The sequence below is a fragment of the Agelaius phoeniceus genome, chromosome 2 (assembly GCF_051311805.1).
Source record: "Agelaius phoeniceus isolate bAgePho1 chromosome 2, bAgePho1.hap1, whole genome shotgun sequence".
NCBI classification, from domain to species: domain Eukaryota; kingdom Metazoa; phylum Chordata; class Aves; order Passeriformes; family Icteridae; genus Agelaius; species Agelaius phoeniceus.
Genome location: NC_135266.1, coordinates 31,343,047 through 31,364,311, shown reverse-complemented (window position 1 = coordinate 31,364,311; position 21,265 = coordinate 31,343,047). Strand labels below are relative to the sequence as shown.

At 40.8% G+C, this 21,265-nt stretch overlaps 1 protein-coding gene across 2 annotated transcripts in view; it reads right to left on the bottom strand.

Moving 5' to 3' along the window:
- Positions 1 to 21,265, bottom strand: part of AFF3 (ALF transcription elongation factor 3) — a 329,101-nt gene that overhangs the window by 90,503 nt on the left and 217,333 nt on the right. For both annotated transcript variants that reach the window (XM_077173416.1, XM_077173417.1), the window contains exon 8: positions 6,096 to 6,147. In XM_077173416.1, coding sequence (XP_077029531.1) covers positions 6,096 to 6,147 — 52 coding nt within the window. The remainder of the gene's footprint in view (positions 1 to 6,095; positions 6,148 to 21,265) is intronic.

Here is a 21,265-nt window from a genome sequence, read left to right as displayed (position 1 = left end):
AGGAAATAATGGACTTACCCAAGATAAGTAAGGCTGTTACAGTGCCTATTCCTCCAGTCTAAAAACACACTCACATTATAGTGACAGGGGGCTGAACAGAGCATTTGGATTAGGTAAAAAAAACACCTGAGGTTCCAGCCATTCCTTTACCCAATACTTAATTTTTTCCACTTTTGCTTATCTCTGATTTGTGTGGTTTTGGTTGCGGTCAGACTCGTGTGTAGCCAGACTTCATGAAATAAGTTTTCTGTGCTCAGTGGAGTGATAAACTTCTCATCAGAAAGATATTTTCCTCCAAGTTTGTCAAGGCTTTTTTTTTTTGAGAGAGAAATTCATTTGCAGAAAAGATGCAGGCTCTGTGCTTTTTCTCTAGACCTGAGCATTCTCATCTCCTTTTTCACTAACTTTCCTTTCTGATCAAGGATCAAATATTGCCTGATGAAAAGGTGAATAAAAGGGAATACAATACTAAAATGACATAATGTGGTTAAAATATTTGGACATGGCATATGTGAACACAATTAGCACTGTCTAAAAATGGTTCTAACAATGAACAGGGCTACGCAGTGTTGTGTTGCAATTTGCCAAATAAAGCTCTTCTCTCCAGATATTCCTACCTTGGGGCTCTGCTCAGTTAATCTTCCACTTTGGAAAGTGCTCTCCAAACAGGTCTACAGAAAGAAAGCTTTGCTCCTTTATCAATTTGTTTCACAATTCATTACAGATGGCTTCAAATTAGCTGAAATATTACATTTCATATGCAGAAGTACTGTTTATAATGACTCTACTAAGAATCATTCCTTTGGGGAGAAGGTAGATATGTGACTGTTCATTTCAGGATGATTTTCTTCTTTTTGTTGATTGTCACCCCATATCCAGAAGTGAAAGGGAGAAGTTCCCACACCAATTGCCATTGAGCACATAGAAGGGCTCAAAAGCACAGGGCTTTTGTCCTGTTGCAGTGTTGTGACAGATTTGGCTTGTCCTAAATGCCTGTGCTGCAGACAGTCCTACCAGAAGGATGCATTTCCAGCAATGTGCCCTGGTAACCCTCAACATGTACATGATGGGATTTTAGATGTCCCATGACAGCTAAAAGTGTAACTCAAATCAGCATCAGTTTTTATGGCTTGATCATGACCAGGGTGATGCTGAAGCATGGACAAGCCCCCCAGGGCCAGCAGCCCACCCCAACTGTCCCTGGGCTGCCGTGGGTGGAAGGCAACCCCAAGATGCCCAGGAAGGCACCAGGCTGGGTGGGCTTCCAGCACCCTATGGGGCTCCAGTGGCCAGCCAGATCAGGCTGACAAGACTTTTATTTTACTGTGCTAAAGCTATGAACTTTCTGAGGCTGCTCTTCCCCTGAGGTCTCCTGTGAAATGACAAGGCTTTCTGTTTGTCTTGGCTTGCCTGCGGAGGGGCTGGTTTCACTTACACCGCTCACACCCTGGAGGACCAGTCTGTCCTTGTCCTCTCTTGAGGATGGTGGCCACTTGCAGGCAAATGCTGCCTGATCTCTTCCTTCAGTGCAGGACACATGAGCAAAATGAAGGAACTTGAGAGGATTGATTGTTGCCTCCCTGTGCACTCTGCAAGGGGGGCACCTTAAACCCCTGTGGTTACCTGCCGCCACAGGAGAGTAGTCATACTATTTTTTCTTTGAAAAGAAAAATCTTGTGTCTTCCCTTTCGAGATCAGCCAGGGCTAGAGTGCCGAGCCATGTCCCTGGGAGTGTGTTCTGATTGCTTCTTCAACTTCTGTTTATACAATTTTACAAAATTTTGGCAGGAATCAAGAGCACATACCAGGGTGTTGGCTTTTATGAATCTCGTGGGATGTGAAAGTCAAGCTGACTCGATGAACTTTGGTTACATATTCCAGACAAGCACAATGACTCTATTTATTCAGACTTGGCAGCCAGAATGCAGATTGACTCTGTGGGTAATAAATTTTCACAGCCACAAAACTTCAGTGGCAACCAACCTGATCCTGTGCAAAAAAAATGCATATGAGGAAGCAGACTTGGGTTGCAAAAATATGTTAGATTATTATTCCATGTATGTGTACCAGTCAGTTAATTTATTTGGCTATTGATTGACACGAATTGCACAAATGATGCCAGGGATCTTTTTCCCTTTAAAGGAATTATTTTCTATTACAAAATGTTCATGTTGTAAAAGGACAAGGGTGGGGGGGGGGGGGAAAGAGAATTGTTCACATTACAATTGACAATCTCCTTTTAATATTTCACCCAAGACTGATTTAAGTTATCCAGTGACCTCTACGGAGAAGAGCAGGTTATTATAATGGGGACTGTTTCATGTGCTGTGCCACACTTCAAAGAGCCAAAAGGCAATAACCACTACAATTCAGTAGTCTGAACAATCTTAAGTACAATTTTGACATCTTCATGCTACAAAGCTTCAGATGCTTTCTGGGAGAGATGATGATGAAATTATTACTCTATGTGTTATAAATCAGAATGAATTGGCTCTTTAACTTGCAGATTTATGTTAACTACCTTGGTATCTGCTAATTGCATGCTCTTCAGATATTGATTGAGGATTAAAAAGTATATTTTCTTCAATCTGTGTGGTGTAAAATATGCCAACAGGAAATTTTCTCTCTGCATATTAGATCCTATGATCACTGCCTGTAAAATTGAAACGATCAGTTTAAATGGATAAACTATGCTCATTAAAGAGGAAAAATACATTTATGTAATTAAAATTACAAGACTAATATGTGTGGATAATATAATTACTGTGGGTGCACATGTACTCAGCTCAAACCCAGCCTCTTTGGCTTCTCCTGGGTTTGTGAATCTCAATACCTTAATTGCTGGTGTTGAGGGAAGGGCTGGGAATGCTTTGCCCACTGCAGTCTCAAAGCTTTTAATCATGCCTCTGTCTTGCATTTGGCCTCCCTCATCCATGGCTCACATTCCTTGGTTTGGTCACAGCACTCCAAACACCAGCCCTGGGAGCACAGAAGCACCTGTCCCCCTTTGCACCACTTCAGAAACTTCCCATTCGCTGCTTGGCAATTTCAGACTTCAATGCAAAATCTCCTCCAAAGTTTTCAAAGTTTTTCCCCTGAACTTCCCCATTTAGAAATCAGCAAAATTAAAAGCTTCCCAGCTTATGTACAGCTCATCTTCAGCTCTTTGAGAAACTGGACTTCTTGAATGAGTTTGACTGCTCAAAGGTTAATTTGGGAATTAAGGAATATGTGGGAATCTCTCATGTACTGTTCCTATCCATTAATCTCCGATTTTTTTTTTCTTTCCTGTTTCTGAGTTCAGGATATATGAGATTAAAGAGCTTCTGAGTTAGGAAGCAAAAGGAAATGAGTTCTGCTGACATTTAAACACAGGTCCATCTGAGCAGTTATTGGAAGAGAGAGTCTGTGTTACTCTTTGTTGTGTTTATTTCCTGCAAGGTGCATGGAAAGGCAGTGTTTTGTTTTCTCAGCAGGTAAATTTATTTAGGATTGTTCATTAAGCAAACCTGCAGGTCTCAGCTAAGGTTCTACCAAGCATTTCATACAGCAGGAGCCAGCCTGTGCCTCTGGGAGATTTTTGTCTGTAGAGCCAAGTTAGGAAAAAAATTGGGACTAGGAAAGGGGACCAAATAAATAAGTAATTTCCAAAGGCTGCTCATGCCAGGGCCTGTGATGATTAGAAGTGAGTCATGGGATCTCAGGCCTGCTCTTTGCCGTGTGGGTGGTGAGCTCTCTCCTGGCTCTGCAGAGCTTGCTGGAGCACCGAGGTGACAGACCCAGCCTGTATCAGCTGCATCTTGGAGCCCTGGTGACTGAGCAGAGCCCTGGCACAGCACATGAACACACAGAAGATGTTAATAATTACAAGTCATAGTGCTGAACCAGAGGTCCATGTGTGCCTGCCATATCAGCAGGACTTTTCCACAATCCCTTCTCTGCCTAAACCTATTCATGTTCTTTATGCACAAGAAACACTTTCACATGTCCTTTTCTGATTGCTATGAAGCAAACCAGAATTTTTTCTCTCTGGCTCTCCCAGCCTGTTTCACTCTGACATGCATTACTCAGGATCCTGTCTCCCTGCCTGAAGGACATCCCTGCTGGCCAGCAGCTCCTGCCTCCCCTATCACCCAGCCCCTGGCTGAAACACCATGGCCCCTTGGTCTGCTTTTGTTACTTTTCAGACATCCCTTCCGTCCCTCACTTTACTTTGTCCTATGCTGTCTGTGAGCTGTATTTTAAACTATCTAGACAAGCAGGAAGAGTAATTAAATGTGAAGTGTTTCAGGATGAAATATGTTAAACAAAAAGAAATTGAATAAATATGTAAATAACAGAATCTATGTGCTGCATCTTAACACCAAGAAGCTCTGTTCAAAATGGATTAAAAGGTTTTGATTTACCTGTTGTGTGCACTATATTGTAAAATAGAGACATCTAATAACAAGAGTTAAAGAAAATCATGCCTATCCTATGAACCTAGAATTATTTGTCTAAGTTTTTGAATTTCAGAAGTCTGGATATCCATCCAGTCTACCCATCTAGATACTCCAGTTACCCATGACTGAAATAATCATATTTGAAGCTCACATGGCTTTGCCCCAGCCAGCAACAGTACCATGCATCTTCTTGCTCACTCCCCCTGCCCCAGTGGGATGGGGAGGAGAGGCAGGGACAAAAATAAGTTTGTGAGTTGATATAAGAACAGTTAAACAGTTGAAATAAAAGAAATAAAATAATAATATTGTAAGAATAGTAATTGCAATGAAAAGGGAGACAACAAAAAGAGAGAAATAAATTCCAAAGAAGGACAAGTGATACAAACTATGATTGCTCAGCATCCACTGATTGATGCCCAGCCCATTCCCAAGCAGTGATTGGTGCCTCCAAGCAAACTCCCCCCAGTTTATGTACTGGAAATGATGTTCTGTGGAAGGGAAATCCTTTTGGCCAGTTTGGGGCAGCTTTCCTGGCCATAGGCTCCCCCAGCTTTTGGTGCATCTGCTCACTGGTGGAGCAGGAGACACTGAAAAGTCCTTGACTTGAGGTGAGCTCAGCAACAGCTGAGACATCAGGGACTTATCAATGCTGTTCTCACACTGAATCAAAGCACAGCACTGTACCAGCTACTAGGAACAAAATTGACTCTATCCTGGCCAAAACCAGGACAGAAAACCACATTGTATCTGTGAGATGCAACCAGGAGCAGTACTGCCCTCATATACTCTGGTGAAGGCATGGGTTGTGCATTTTAGGGAAAGAAGGAAGGGAAGGGGGTCTTGGCCTCACTCCCAACCAAATCATCCACACCAGGATACTGAGAAGAACAGAGCATAGCACTGCCTGGCAACAAGGCACTCAGTTGATCATGGGAAAGTCAAGCTCCAGCCCTATTCTACTAAATCCTTAATTATTTAGACAAAACACAACAATATTTTAAGGAAAAATTGGGAGACACCTCCTACAGCCAACAAAACCCAGCTCCCCTGACACATGGAGAACACTAGATGGTGTATCTGCTGCCAGTCAGGGTAGGGTGTTTAAAACACAGTTGCTGTAATCACTGTGTTACAGAGTAATCAAATGCACAGCCAAGGCTTTTTCTCAGTTTTCTTTAGCTTTCTTAGCAGGCATGGGCCACGCAGAGTCAGGACCAAAAATGCTCAGAGGAGAGGCCAGGGCTGGGGGATGCTGGAGGCAGGTAAGAGATAAGCAGCCCAGCAGCTAATCCCCAGGGCCAGCTCATGATTGCAAAGTTGGCCTGAACCCTTAATCCAGAATTCCTGTTTCTCCCTTCCTTGGCCACTCTTTAAAACAAAACAAATTCAAATCAGAAGGAAGCTGATACAAAAACCTTCTGGGTCGCATCAAGGTAATAAATCAAGAGCACTGCAGCCTGTTCCCTACCAATCCAGCAGTTAGCACACGCAGGCTGGCTCTGAGCAGCAACATCTGTTACTCCACTTACAGTACTGCCATGTATTTTGATAACCTTTCTGTATGTTTAGAAAAAGCATTAGCAAAATATTTGCAGTAGCTCAGTCTCGACATGAAACATGCTTCAAGTGACACGTTACTTGTCTGGTTCTTACCTGGTCATTCTCCTCTTCATCACTGCTTAACTTGAGGTCATCTTCTAGCATTCTGGAAAGCAAGCAGAATAAATTGTAACTTATCAAAATGCTTTAGATTGGATATTTTCTCAGAGCTACTGTAAATATTTAATAATGTCAATAGAAAGAAAATATATTTTATCCCAGGAATCTTGTAGCTGTGACATTATAACTTATCCAGTTGCTATCAGCTAACTTTTTAGTTAATTTCCTACTGTTGCTGCCTAAAAAAAAATGTTTGTTGGAGTAATAATGGATTTTGCAAAAATTCTTGTTATTACAATCACTGACAAACAATTTTATATTCTAAAAAGAATATTTTTGATGCTGACAGGTCAGTACTCTCCCTGAGAGGAAATTTCTGTCCATTTGGCTTTGAGCTTACAAAACAAAAGTAGATGTTTACACTTGCAATACTGCAGCACAAAATAAAGTTCAGTGATGTTTCCCAAAGGCCACTTTTACTTTATTGCATGCTTGTTGTAAAATTGACATTGACTGAAGCAATTAAAACTAAAATATATTTTCTTAGTGCACAAGAGTATCCACAGGATTTCACTGTTATGTAAATATAGAAAATAATGCATCTTTTCTAATGAGGGTTTCATCCTGCCTTCCCATATCCTTTCCCCAACTTGATTAAACTGGTTCACAAAGAAGAGGAATCTGGTTTTATCTCCATAAATTTTTTTTTACAATCTAAGATTAAGTAACCAGGAGTTAAAGGAGTTGAAGACATGCAAAGATTTCCCTCAGTGCTTGAAAAGTCTTTAGAGAATAGGACCTATTTTTAAAAAGTACCTTGGTAATAATAGTAATAATTCAGAAAGTTACTAATTTTTCTTGCACTCTCGGAAAAAAGAATCTGTAATTTCATCTCAGCTCCAGAAGAAAGCTTGGTGAGCAATTCAAACACATCCTGTGCCGTGGGTGGTCCCTGGAGTGTAAGTATTGCAAGAAGACATATGTAGTAATTTCAAACCACCTCCTTGTACTTGTGCCTAGATCTTCCAAGAGCGTGCCTGCAGAGCATGACTCTTCCATGGGCTCCATGGTGTGCTGTGCCTGAAAAGAGCACAGAGCCCAGCACGCTCTGCTCAGCGCCTCGTGTGCGCACAGCCCCTGCCTGCTGCTGCTGTCACAGCTGCTTCCCCATCTCCCCACGGCACCTTTCAGGGAATGGAGGTGGGTGAGAGCAGGGCTGGGGGTCGGAGCACAGATTCTTGCCAGTTCACCTCTTAAAGATTCTCCTCTTGCTTCTTTCCCCACATTTCCTTCTACTTGTGCCAACGTTTCTCCTTTGTAAAATCAGCGTATCAAACTCAGCAAAATCTCTTGGCAGTGCAGACACCTCGAATATACAGGACACTCATTGAATTGGAGGGACTTGACAATCTCCCAGCAGGACTCGCCTGTGTTTTATTTCAAAGTATGTCCATTGTCAGGAAAAAGCTCTCTCTGCCATCTCCCAAATCAGCAAACCTTTGATGGCCATATCAATGCAAGCACTGACCCAGCTAACAAGCCCTGTTGAGAAGTGGGCAAACAGGGCAGGTATGATGACACAGGATACAGCTCTAGGAAATAAACCACATCAGAGAGGCAAAACTTCCTGTAAACACCACAAGATCCATACTAGCCTTGGATCTCGTCACTTACAGGGATCCAAACAATCTTATATTTGCTCATTCTTTTAATTGGATCTGTTTAGGCCATGCCTCAGAAAGCACTGCATGAAAATAGAAAGCTCAGATCTGGAATTTGGCACTTATGTGATGAAATCTGCACTGATAGTGATTTAACCAGAAAGTGGTATGCTTGTGTGAAAAGAACTCCCAGGGTGTCACTTCCTGCTCTTCCTCGAGTGCATGAATTTCTGCTAGTGATGTGGTAGTTAAGTACATTTACTTTAGGTTTAGCAGTTTAGTTCTTCTCCTAAATGGAAGCTGAAAAATCAAAAGCATATAATGAAACATTCTAGATACCTCTGTGTATTTATCAGTGTCCTGGATTTTTGTATTAACATATAAAAAAATGTTTTGTGAGCTTGTCATTAGAAGCAACTAGGATATTTAGAAGCCTTCAGGCTGTGTGGTGGTGTGAGACAAGGACTACAATCCAGTACCATTCAGACAAAAGGAATAACAAAGAGCAGCACTGATCCTTCAAACTCTCCTTGCTTGTACATCTTAGACCATCTTTATTTTCCCTGTCTGTTTTTCATTTTAGAAGTGCTGCTTTCCAAGAAAAGCACTGCCTGCCTGGGGCTCACAGCCCCTTTTGGAACTACCATCAGAATACAAACATGCTCCTAACACTGGGGATAGGAAAAATAACCCGGTCATCATAAAATACTTGGGTTTTTTTCCTCCTAGAGAGGGATCTGGCTGATACAAGGATGTATCAGGTTGCCAGTACAGGTCTACCTTGTAAAGCAAGAGCTGTGCAGGTATAACCTCTGTGCCTGAAAGTCTTCACTGGCTCCCAGACAGCTTTCACTCTCACATGAGGCCCTCAGCCATCATCCACAAAGCCACAGCCAGAGCAGGACACTGTCACCTGGCCTGGGCTGAGGAGGAGATGTTTATGTTACAGGGATTCTATTTTGCACTAAGTGTCTTAAGTAAGGTATATTGGTTTTAAGTATGAATGTTTTTGAAGAATGTTTCTCCTTAACAGCTCATTTCCATCATGGAAACAATATGGTGGTTGAAAGAAAAATGCCACAACTGGACCACTTGAAGACCCCACTTGAAAAGAGTGAGAACAGAAGAGAAATAAAATACTCTAAGCTCACAAGAGGTGTTACATTAAATTGTAATTTATCTCAAAAGCACTTTGACACAAATTCAGCACAGAATGAGCTTTGGTACACCATGTTAGCAGAGCACTTCAGACCATGTTTAAAACAACCCTTGTTTGGGATGGGATTTCTTTACATAGTCTGGCAAATTTAGTATAAGGATGGAGAGACAAGCACAGACAAGCTCATGTGCAAACACAGCCTTTACACTTTTTTCAGAACATGCAAAATTCAGTCCAGTAAGTGACATCATGCATGAGCTTTCAGATTTTTTAGAATGAGCCTAGCTTTTATGTATTTGGGCACCAGTAAAGAGGTAAGTAAATACAACCTTGTAAACAAAAGCCAGAGAAATGAAGTGGTACTCAAAGCAGCTCTGAAAAACACACAGCACCACTTAGGGCTTCTGCACTTGAAAAGGGCACATATGGTCAGGAAGTCACTTTGCAGAACCTAATTATGCATTTTAGTGAAATCTCTGTGAGGTTGTGGAGGCAGTGAGGGGTGGGTTTAGGCAGGAGTGCTCACTGCTCTCTAATTAATGCATTTGTTCCTTTCTCTACAAAGAATGTGACAGGTAGAGCCACAATGAAAGGAGAGGAGGATGGGTTTGGGATATTGGGAAATGCCTCAGCAAGCCAGCTGGTTTCATTCTCCAGGAACAAGGGGTTGCAACCTGGGATGATGGGCCATTCAGTTACAGGGGAAAAGCAGGGGCTCTGCAGGCTTACTTACATAAAGAGGAAAATACAGAGTGGTCTGGAGGGCACTGATGTACAACATCTGCCAACGTCAATGTGACTGTGTGTCCAAATCTCCTACAGCTCTTTAGAAACCCTGACCTGTTTTAATCTGAGGGTTACTCACTGCACTGGCTCAGAAGGGTACTGGGGCTGGGGTAGCCTTGTGCTGCACTGCAGAGAGACCTGTGGGACTCTTGCTCATCCCAACATGCCACAGGGCCAGGAATTGCTCCTGATCAAAATTACAGGGGATTTGGGATGGAAGGTCATCACAGGCTGCCAGGGAACCACCTTGCTCAAATGGAATAGTTGAGACTTGCAATTCTGCAGTTTTGCTTGTCTGCCTTTTTACCTGGTTTGTCACTGCAGGAAAGCTAAGTCCCAAGCATGTGTTTTCTTCAGCCCAGCCAGAGTGCAGGGAGCAGCAGGAAGACATCTGGTTTCCCCTCTGGGAATTAACATCCAAATAACAACAAGTTTCAAGTGTGAGGGTAGAGTCAGGCCTTATGTCAAAGATTTCTGGCAGAGCTGGATGATTCTCCTTCTGAGAAGAAGGAGCTGCTGGGGAAGGAGATGTCAAAGCAGCAGTGTCTGGAGGAGGTCGTCCTCAAGAGCCAGCGAAGAATCTGTGGTCACTTTTGATGATGAGGCCACTCTGAGGTGCTTCCAGCATAGCCCTACTTAGAAGGATATCTATTCTCTTCTACAGTGAAGACATGCCTGAATCCTGGAATTATCCTTCACACCTGCTGGTGCACATGAAAGAAGCAGCAGGCCTCACACCTTGTATTTCACTTTAACCTCTGATAAATTTCACATTCCTTGGCCTAATGGTTGCTTTCCTTTCCCCTGCAAATTACTTACTGAGGCATAAAACTCTAAAAAAATTCCTCTGTGGTTTGTTTGGTTTTTTTTTTTTTTTTTTGTTTGTTTTTTTTTCTTTTTCTGATTAGAAAAAGGTTCCCTTTTGGCATCTCAAGAGAGGTTATACAAGTGAGGGACAAAACTCTACGTCCCTCTGGTGGTCTAAGCTACTATACAAGATACAGTCTTTCTTCATGATAATGTTGGTCATTATAATGACCAGAAAAAAAAATCAAGAAGGGAAGGGAAAAATATTGATAGTAATTAAATCATTAACTCTAATGCTTTAGGAGAGAACATGCCAAATTTGTGAGCCCAGGATACAAATACTTGTATATTGAAATTGTCATTTAAATAAACTCAGAAGGTGCTGTCTTTGCAATCTGTAAAATATCTCCTGAACGTGTTAATCTGATCAAGTGTATTGTTCCAGTTTAATTCTAGGCAGCATCTCAGTCAGAATATCATGTGCACTATGGCCTTCTATGATTTCTTCCCACTATGTAGGGAAGGAACTTCAGTAGTGGAAAAATACTTTGATTTTAGCTGAAGCAAAGAGTTGCAATGAAATACCAAAATCAAATAACTAAGTGCTCTGAGTTTAGGCTACCACAATGTTTTATTCTGAATGCTTTTGGAAAATTATCTTATTTTCAATGTACCTTACTGGCATTTTATTTTCTTTCCCATAAATGCATACTGACCTTTCAAGAACTGGGCATTAGTTTTGATATTACCAGAAACCCAGAAAGAAAATAGATATTATTCTAAGTAGCAGTATGCTAGAAGACTTTCAGACTGACCCCAGATGTTTAAAGTCACAACTGATGCACTGATATAGGAGAAGAAAAGTATTCCTTCACATTATAAAAAAAGCAAAACAAAACCTTCCCAGGGGCACAGCACAGTATAAGACCTTTAACTCTTGTCCCCAGAAAAATGAGAGAGAATGCCAGGTGGGAATCTGATGTTCCTACACAGACTGTGCCCTTATGTTACTGGGATTGTTTCAGCTATGAGTGCTCACGTACATAATATGACTTAAGCTCCAATAAGACAAATGTACCTTCAGTTTCTGGCTGTCTTCCATTGCTTTCTAAAAGAGAAATGCTAGGAAAATTATGCCTGGTAAGAAGTACAGAGAATTCATAAGAAACAGATGAACATGTTTCCTTTCTTAAAAAAAAAAAAAAAGAAAAAAGAGAAAAAAAAGAGAGAAAAAAGGAAAATGAATGTCGTTGCTATAACCTTGGTTACTTGCACGTAACAGATGGGCAGTTATATTCACTACTTACCTACAGCCAAAACAGGTATTTCAAATAGCTTTGTTTACAAATCCTAAATATAGGAGTGGCTGGTTTTATACAGTAGTAATTTTTAATTAATTAGATTCTGATTGCTGAAATTATTTTTCACTCTAGTGCTATAATTGATGCAAATGTTTCACTTTGGAAAAGCTCATGCATTTATATTATCTGAAAAGTGTAGTATTTATTTTTGTTTTATACAAAATAAAGTCAAAAGCTTATGGATTAAGGTAAGCAATGAGATCAAGAGGATATTTTATAAGTGCTGTAACAGAGCTTTCAGCAGGATTGTAAGACCTCTGCAAGCACTGCTTGCAGCATCTAAAATTCACTCTGTATATATGATGTTTAAGTTGTAAAAATCCCCTAACAAACAGTTTGTGCAAGTTCTGCTACACAGAAACATGCAGGAAAACATGATTATATAGAATACCATCAAATCTAATTAAAAACAGAGGGAGAAAGCCAGTAAAATCAGGCTGGTGAAATATTAATGCACTTAATGCTGGAATGAAGCCTATATATCAATGTGAGATTTAATTCCAGAGTGTAGAATTTAAATGCCTGAAAAACGGACTCAGTCTATAGAAATAGAATTAGCAATTCCAATAAAAAATAGATACTGTGAAGGAAAAGTTTTCTGTCCTTGGCTTGAATCCATCTAGGCTGGTCTGCACTGCTCTTCAAAACCATTTAGACCAGCTAAATATTCTGCTAAATTCCCATTACACTGATGGTCTCATTAGAAATGCAAGGCAGTCCTCTCCAAGGGATACAGCCATCACTCTCTCCTAGGAGCAGAAGCTGAAATAAGGTTTCTTCTGCAGCAGCTGCCCCTGTGAGCGACTGTGTTTGCCCTGGTGATGTTTTTCCCCTATAAAAAAAGGACAACAAATGCAATTGAATCATTCCCTGAATTTTTTAAGTCCTTGGCAGGGTGGTGAGAAAGTGCCCCGCAGACCACAGCATTTCTTGAGAATGTTTGGGCAGAAGGACCCAGAGTACCTCCTGAAAAATGAGAGAGATTGAGGAAAGCAAGGAAACAAACCCCTGTGAGGCTGCTCCCCAAGCAAGAAAGGCACCAAAAAATGCACAAATACTCTGAAAAAGGGAAGAGTGATGAGCGACATATCAGCAGCTCACACCTAAGTAGTCCAATCAGTCTGAGGGCTTGCCAAAGTTTCATGGCTAATCATGCTCTGTGTGACAGGAGGAAGCACATTTGAGGAATAAGAGTTTTGAATGTGCTGCTTGCAATTTTCTGATCTGTTCCTTGCCTCCCTGCCCCTGCACCCCCCCAAAGCTTCTCTAGGTGTGATTAGCAGTTATTTACTAACGCTCTCCCTCTGATTTCTGAGCCATTGCTGATGCTGCCACCTAAAAAATATTCATTTCAAATGTGAAATGAAGTAAGAGTGCATGAACTGCAGCACTGCCTATGTGTCAGCCATTGTGGCAGAAATCTTGGGGAATTTAATGTGTCTGAGACAGAGCTGCCACTGCCAATTCTCCGAGCTGAATGTGCAGCATCTGATTTTGTACTCAGTGATTATTTCCTTACAAATGATCTCTTACTGCAAATCCCCAGCAGTACAAGCATCTGTCCTTATGCTGGAGTCCTCATGAGGGTGAGGTTTACCCCACATTTCAAGGTACATCACGAATGACCCTCAGATTTTGCTGGCCAGTGGTGTTCCAGCCAGTGTCTGTATGGTGACATGGAGGATCTGAGGCATACAGATACTTCTCTCTAGGGTAGTTGATAGTAAATAACTTATTGTCTCTAGACACTGTTCAGCTTCCTGTCTGTCTAATAGGAAAACCTGCTTTTTCTCATGTAAAAAAAATATTTATTGACTCTAACATTATTACAGCTTTAATACTTCCAGCTAATGAGGGGCTATTGCTAGAATTTCTTTATTATTGTTGTTCTTCATGTACCTTAAGAAACATCATATTCTCATTGTCCTTGAGTTTTTGTCTAGTATCATCCATTCCTTTTATCCATATTCAGTATTTTACATTTTCTTTTTAGACTGTTATATTGCATGTATATGTAATCATATTACATATATTTAAAATTTCATGTCTATTGCACAAATTGCTTTTTCTTTCTAATTACTACTTTTACTTCACCACTGATGCTGAACTAGCTTTTTGTTGGTTTTTGCCTTGATTCTGGAAATGCAGCCTTCTGCTAACCTAACAAACTCTGCTTTAAAAATTTCAAGCTGCCTTGTTTCTAGGCTTTTCTATCCCATCTATTTATGGTCAACAATTTCTTATGCTTTGGGACACCCACCTTTCCTTATTGGGACTGCCCTTTATTTTTCTAGCTTGGACATAATAAAATCATGGTCTGGTTCACAGGCAACTGTGTGCTTCCTATCCACTAACCAATTTATCTTTATTCAAAGGAGGGGTGAGAATGTCTGGTGAAAAGTCATCAGTGCTAGAAAAGTGCCACAAAGACCATCTACAATCTTTACTCCACTTTCAAAGCTGTCGGTGTAGACCTCTGGTGATACCTTCCAAACTAAGACCTCTGCAATCCACCTGATTAACCTGCCTTTCCTTCACAGATTGATGCTGATGGAGTGCCTTCATCTCCTCTTGTAACTGGAGTTGATATTCAGTTGGTATTTTGTCTCTGGGATAAAGAAGAAGTTTGTTGGATATCCTGAGCTGGAGTTTTCCATGTCAAGAAAGGCTAGAGGAGGAAAGGAACAATTCCCAAAGGCTCATGGCTGACTGGCTGATACAGAGAGGCTATTGCAGAATATATGAATGGCACAGGAACATATGGGAACTATACCTCCTCCATTCTGTCTGCAGCTCCAGCCAGTAGAAGCACATCTGTGAAAGACACACCAGGACCCCTGAAGTTTTCAGCATTTCCTTTCAAATACTTTGCCTAGCCATTTCCTGGAAAGTCACTAAATGTATTTTACTCAGTCCCGTCTGCAATACTTATAGCTTCATTTAGTTTTAATATAGTTATAAATGGGCTGTAGCGGCCTGCTTTTTTTAATAACTAAGTAAATGAAACCCTGTCTGTAATAATAAATGAACCATCCATCTGGGAGGCCTCCAGTAAAAATTTCAACAGGTATTTATTGCTCCTTTATGTAAACAGTACTCTGGACAATACAAGTGATTATACTCTCTGTCAGCCCTGTCAGGAAGGAGACAGTAGAGTTTTGGATGAAGTTCCATAGCATACACACTGAATTTAGCAGTTTATTTGACTAGATGGAGAAAAAAATGATTAAAAGAAGAAAATAAACAGACAAGAATCCAGTTGGCTACTGTGAAAGGAAGCATACCGTTTTATTTAAAGATATGGGCTGTGAGGATAATCTATAGAAAATTGACAGGTCTGTAGTGCTACAGACTTTTCACAACTCCAGATGCTACACAGACAGCTCCCTAAACAACCCCACCTCCTCAAAAGTGGAAGGAGTTTCACTGTAAAATCAACACTTTGCAGAGACTTTAAAATATATTGTGCCCTTATAGATTCACATATTATGGAAGAGCCGTGCCTTGGGAGAATCTCCAACTGGAGTGCAAGAGACTGAAACTCACGCTATCCATCCCTGAGGGTCATCCCTTTCATTCATGGACACTGTTCACACTCTGGAAAGGGCAAAAGCATGACACTTTTCAAGTAATGAAATTTTAATTTAAAGAAATCTCGCTGTGAAAATCATCTTCATACCACTGTTATATTCTGGCTCCTAATTACACACCATTACATTCACTATTGTTGGAATAATACAATGTCAGAATAAATTGTCAAATAACTAATTCTAATAACTAATTTCACTGTGTGGCAAGAAGGGGGGAAAAAAGAAAGAAACAAAAGGCAGAAAGACCTGAAAGCTCACACATGGCCAAGGTGATGTGCTATCACTCGATGCTGAGAAGTGAGCCATAGGGAGTTCTGTGCATTAAACATTCAGGGACCATTGTGACTTTTGTCAAAATTTCCAGCCCTGAGATTTCTGTGGGAATGGGCTTAAACCTCTCCCATGAGCAGATTTCTCAGAGCCTTTCATTTTCAGCCAAGATAGGCACAGGGAAAAATGCATTATTTTTTTCCTTCCAAGGCAGACTGTAAAAGGAAAGCAAAGCCCTCTGCCCAACACCAGGCAGATTCTGCCCCATGGGGCAAATGGATTGCTGCTCCTCAGGAGTCCTGCAGCCTGCTCCTGAAGCTGCATCCATGGCCACGTGTTTCCAACAGGGTTACTTAGCTTACCAAACTTAATTCATTAGGAGATGGTGCATTAGTGATAGTGCTCTCTTTACTCCTCTCTGCTTCTGGTATGTTGGGGAAAAGATAATCCCAACAGGGCAGACATCTCTGAACTGATAGCAGTCCCACCAAAATACAGGAATTCTCAGGTTTGCTTGAGGATGGGCTGAAGGGGGAAGGGAGAGAGGGAAGGAGCTGCTAAGGGAGCTCCAGGACTTGGGGCACAAGTCCTGCACAGTCAGGGAAGGTGGAGGCTGGCACTGGCACCTTGAACATGGCCATGAACACAACACATGTGTGAGCTGCAGTGGTCAGAGAATTCCTTTGCTTCCCACGGAGCAGCAGTGAAGGGATGGGTGCTCATGTAGGGTCCCATCAATTCAAACTGTGCTGTGCAGCTCCACTGAGGAGGGGTTTTCCCCCAGCTGCCCTGGGGTCTGATATCACCAAGTGCTTCTAGCCTGCTTGTTTCACTTTGAGATAACCCCTTCTAGGATGCATAATTGGCTATTCCTCTTTCTTAGAAATAATCTCCTTTGGTCATAGCAACAGCAAAAATAGTCAGCTGAGGGCTGCTCCATGGATGAGAAGAGTTTTATTCCCAGCATTCAGATGCACATGCTGTGCAGAAATACACCACCTGCACTCCAATATGTATGTATTAAAAAAAAAAAAAGAAAAGAAAAAGTCCTTTTTCTAAAAAATACCCTTTGGAAAAAATTATGAATTTAGCTCTCAAACAGTAAACCACACTATATCTCCTTTCTAATGTCTCTTTTTAAATATACACCAGGGAACAACTCTCATAACTCACTTGAAACACACTATCTTATGAGTTATAGGTCAGTCTTCTATGCTCAGAGTGTGTGTTGCACTTCCACACAACCTTATGAATTTTCCATCCCTCATCATTCATATAATGTCAGAATATCTATTACAAACCCTTGTTTGCAAGAAGTGCTTCTATTTTATCCTTTCCTTTTATCACTGCTCTTAAATTTTCTTCTGGACACCAGCTTGGCATGCTGGCAGTATCATGTTGGCAGTTTCTGAGAAAAAATCAATCAAAAATCCTATGTCAGGATTGTAAAGAAATTGCAAAGAAATTGTAAAGAATTGAAAAGAAGTAGCCTATTTTAACTAATAGGAATACTGTGTAAAAATGAATTAGGCACAATTGTATTCTGATTGCCAACTTCTACCACCCAGCAGCAAACCACCACAACCATCACATAAAAAATATTCATTTGGAAGTCTAAATGATGTCTGATAATGCTTTCTGCCATCCTAAAGCTTTGGAAATGTTGAATCATCTCAAGAAAAATGTCAACAATAATTTTTCACAACGGCTCAAGCATGGACAAGACTGACTAGAATCTTTTGTGAGGGATTTAGAGCTGAGGGCAATTTTCTAACACAGTTTAACCATGAGGAACAGTGTGAGGACCAGCCAAAATGCTTGGCAGTTGCTAGATTTGAGCAATGCTTTTCCCTAAATAACTAAAGAAGTTTAAATTCTACATAAAATTATAAATTGCAACATTTATGAAATGCTGTGCTTTTTTTTCCTGCTTTCAAAAACATTACTTTGAAATATGCTTGTATCTAGTACTATAACAAGGCTGCCCAAGCTCTGTCAGGAGTAAGGTAACCTAAGTGAAATTATCAGCTCTGGATGTAGTTCTTTTACATTTTGCTGAGAAAATTAACAAAACTATTTTTATTTTCAGTTACCCCAGATAATTGTTATTGTATTAAACAAAATATCAATTACTCCTACTGATTCAGAAGCTAATTTAATTCTGTTTGCAAAGTTCTAAACCTAGATTTGTTTTGAGTTTCATATGGGTCCACAATACTTACTGGCTTCTTTCATTTTTTCCCCTCTCATTGGCAGTTAATTGAAACTTTCAGGGAAATATTTTTTTCTGTCATCAGTTGTCAGACTGACATTAATAGATGCAAACATCCCCAGCAGGGTTGTGAGCAAGTATTGCAATGAACCAAGCACACAGGATTTGGATTCTCAGATTGCTATGTGACTGAAATGGAGGGATTTGTGTTGCTGGCTTTTAAGTTTTGTTTGTTTATTTTATAGAATCAGATAGGAATAAAGAATCCTTGCTTAAATCTACTCTGTTACATAGCTGGTTGGTTGGTTTATATGTTTGACATTTATGGTTATCTGACACTGAGTTCCCAGGAAAAGAATTCTATGTAGGCCCAACAGGATCTACCTATGGCCTCCACCTTTGAAAAAATGGGTTTAAGTATTACTTAACTTGCTATTACTTGATATCAGCTTCAGTCCAATCAAAACAATCACTATTATTTCAGAATTTCAGTATTTTTGGGTGTGGAAAGAAAATATGCAGAACTTAATATTGTCAGAGCTGTAGATAATTATCTGTTTGATATTTAAATAAGAATAAACCCTATAGATAATCATACATTAACTTAGTACAACTGCAAATATGGTGTCTATATTGTGCAATATATATTCAAAAAGTCATATATACAAGGAGTGACACTTGACTTTTGAAGAATTCAATTTAGTAGTAACATTGTTAATGGTCAAAAGTAGATCTCCTGAACTAAATGTATTGGGTTACTTTTATCATCAGTGTCACTCTAGTAAAACCAGTTTCATCAGCAATTAATTTAGCTCACTATATTACCTTCAAGGCAAATGATTTTTACTGATAAGAGAAAAAACTTCAGATGTATGTATTATACCAGGCACTTAAATATTTTTAGTGCTGATGACAGCAGAGATGCCAGATAAAAATAAGAAATAAAATAGGCAAAATGTAGGAGACTGACAATAAAGAGCTTTGAAATATGTAAATGACTTTCCAGAAGTTCTACAAACCCTTAGATTATCTCCAGCAGAGTGTTTATTAGTCTAAAGAAATCATTGTGTATTTTTCAGTGTACTACAGAAAGGTTTTTCCTGTTCCAAAAATGCAGCAACCAGCCCTCATTACATCTTTTTATAAATGTCTCAAAAGCTTCAAGTTTATTTGCAATTGAAAGGAGTTCCAAAGAAGAATAGAGAGTAAAAAAAGGAATTCTGTCAGAATTTTCTTATTGATACTTTCTCTCACTCTTCCATCTAGCTGAACAAACTTGCTCTCCTCATTACCAGGACCATTAACTAGTATGAAACAGGATCCATCCTATCAAGACCAATTTGCTACTGGGCTTCATCCTATTGCACTGTTTTCTAGTGAGAGATATCTGCATAGGTACATTTCCCAACACCCTAAGAAATCAAAAGTGCAAACCCATGATAATTCTCATGCAGTCAGAAAGAGGAAATAGAGGCAAAGAGATTCACTGCTTTTAAACAAAGTCACTGTTCAGCCAGAACAGAAACTCCAGGTCCTGCTGGGATGGGCACTGCCTCAGATGTGCCTGTGACCCAACATCTCACACTGTTCACTCTCTACTTCATCTTTGAGCCTGCACTAGGAGGAGATTTTAAGTGAAAGAAAGCCAAAGCCAAGGTGGGGAGGTGAAGAGGTGCTGAAACTGTATCTTCCTCCACATAACAATCTCTCTTCTATCAGAGCACAGCAGAGCTACTGGAACAGAATATGTCAACACTCCACAGTCCCTAATTCTCTGGCAAACAGACATTCCTACCTGAGACAGAGCAAGAGGGTTTTGTGTAAAGAATGCATTTATTCATCTGCAGAGTGTTGCAAATAAAAAATAAAATTGGACTGGACGATTTCAATTTCTTCCAGAAAAACCCATAACATTTGACCTATTTTGGTATTTTAAATCAAAATTTGATTATTTTAAGCTACATGTGAGAGATCATTCATTCCTTACAAGGATTTGTTATATTGCTTGTTTAGATTAGGATTAAATATTTTATCACACTGGGACTGTTAACTCTTGATGTTCTTTACTGCTACGCTCATGTCATTATTAACTCCTAAAAGTCTGTGGTTTGGGCTGTAGTTGTTTCTTCCAGTAGTTTTTGTGAGATCTGAAATGCACTCAGAAGTGGCCTTTAAATACTTGCTTTTTGGTGGAGTTTTCCCCCCATCCTTGTAATAGCTATGACAATTGGCCTGCTAATTATTATCATGTGATATTAAAAATACATTCCAGTAGAAAGGAGCAGCAGATAGATGCCTCCTGCAGCCCTGCCTGGGACCACTGGGGCTGTGTGTGGGATGTCACTGCAGCTGGGGTGATGGTCTCTGACTGCCTGTCTGATGGCGATGGCTCTGCTGCTTGCTGGTGGTGCCTCAGGTTTTAGCTTTCATATTTTTCAAATTCTGTACTGCTTTAGTGTGTACTTCTGAGCTTCATATTAGGGGACAGTAAACTCTCTTCACAGAGCAGGTAGACAAAAGAATTCCTTCTCTAGCTGGGGAACAAGAACAAATGATCCAAATCTCAGGCCCAAGAGTACAAACAACAGTGGACTGAAGAGAGGAAAACAAGAAGGATGGTACTTCATCAGCTAAAGCTATAACTGGACAATTAACTCCAATATGCAAATGGACCAGAACTTATAAAAGCGTGGGACCCCATGACAGCCGCCCATTTTGTGACCATTTTGGGTTCACCTTGGATGTAGCCCTGGCTGGGCTCTTGTGCTGCCCAAGGTGTATCCATTGAGGCTTTCTAATAAATACCTACTTTACTGTTTAACTCTGTGTAGCCTCTGCTCTGGGTCAACCTCCACAAGGCATCAGCAGCATGGCTTTCTGTGGGGCCTGGCTCTGTCACTGCCATGGCAGTGACCCGGCAGGCAGGCAAGCACACCCAAAATCAGCCAAACAAAGTGCCAAACTGAGGGTGTCCTTCGTCACAGTGAGAAGGACAGGCTGAAAATGAGCTTGGAAGGATGGCCATGCCCTCTGGGATGCTCTGGGAATGAGGGGGAGTGGTGCCCATAGCCTGCAGCACCTTCCCATGCACAGGTCTTGGGGCTTCTTCTGATGCAGCTGAAACACCAAGTATGGAGACTTTGTCCCACAGCCCCAGCTCTGAGCCTGCAAAGGGTGAAATGGAGACATGGGAGGGGCTCTTCCCCAGCTGCTTGTGGCTCAGGGTCAGTCCCTGAGGAGTTCTGGGATGGCACTCAGGGCTGGAGCGAGGGACACTGTCACACATACCCCAAGAAACCACACCAGGGGCTCTCCCTC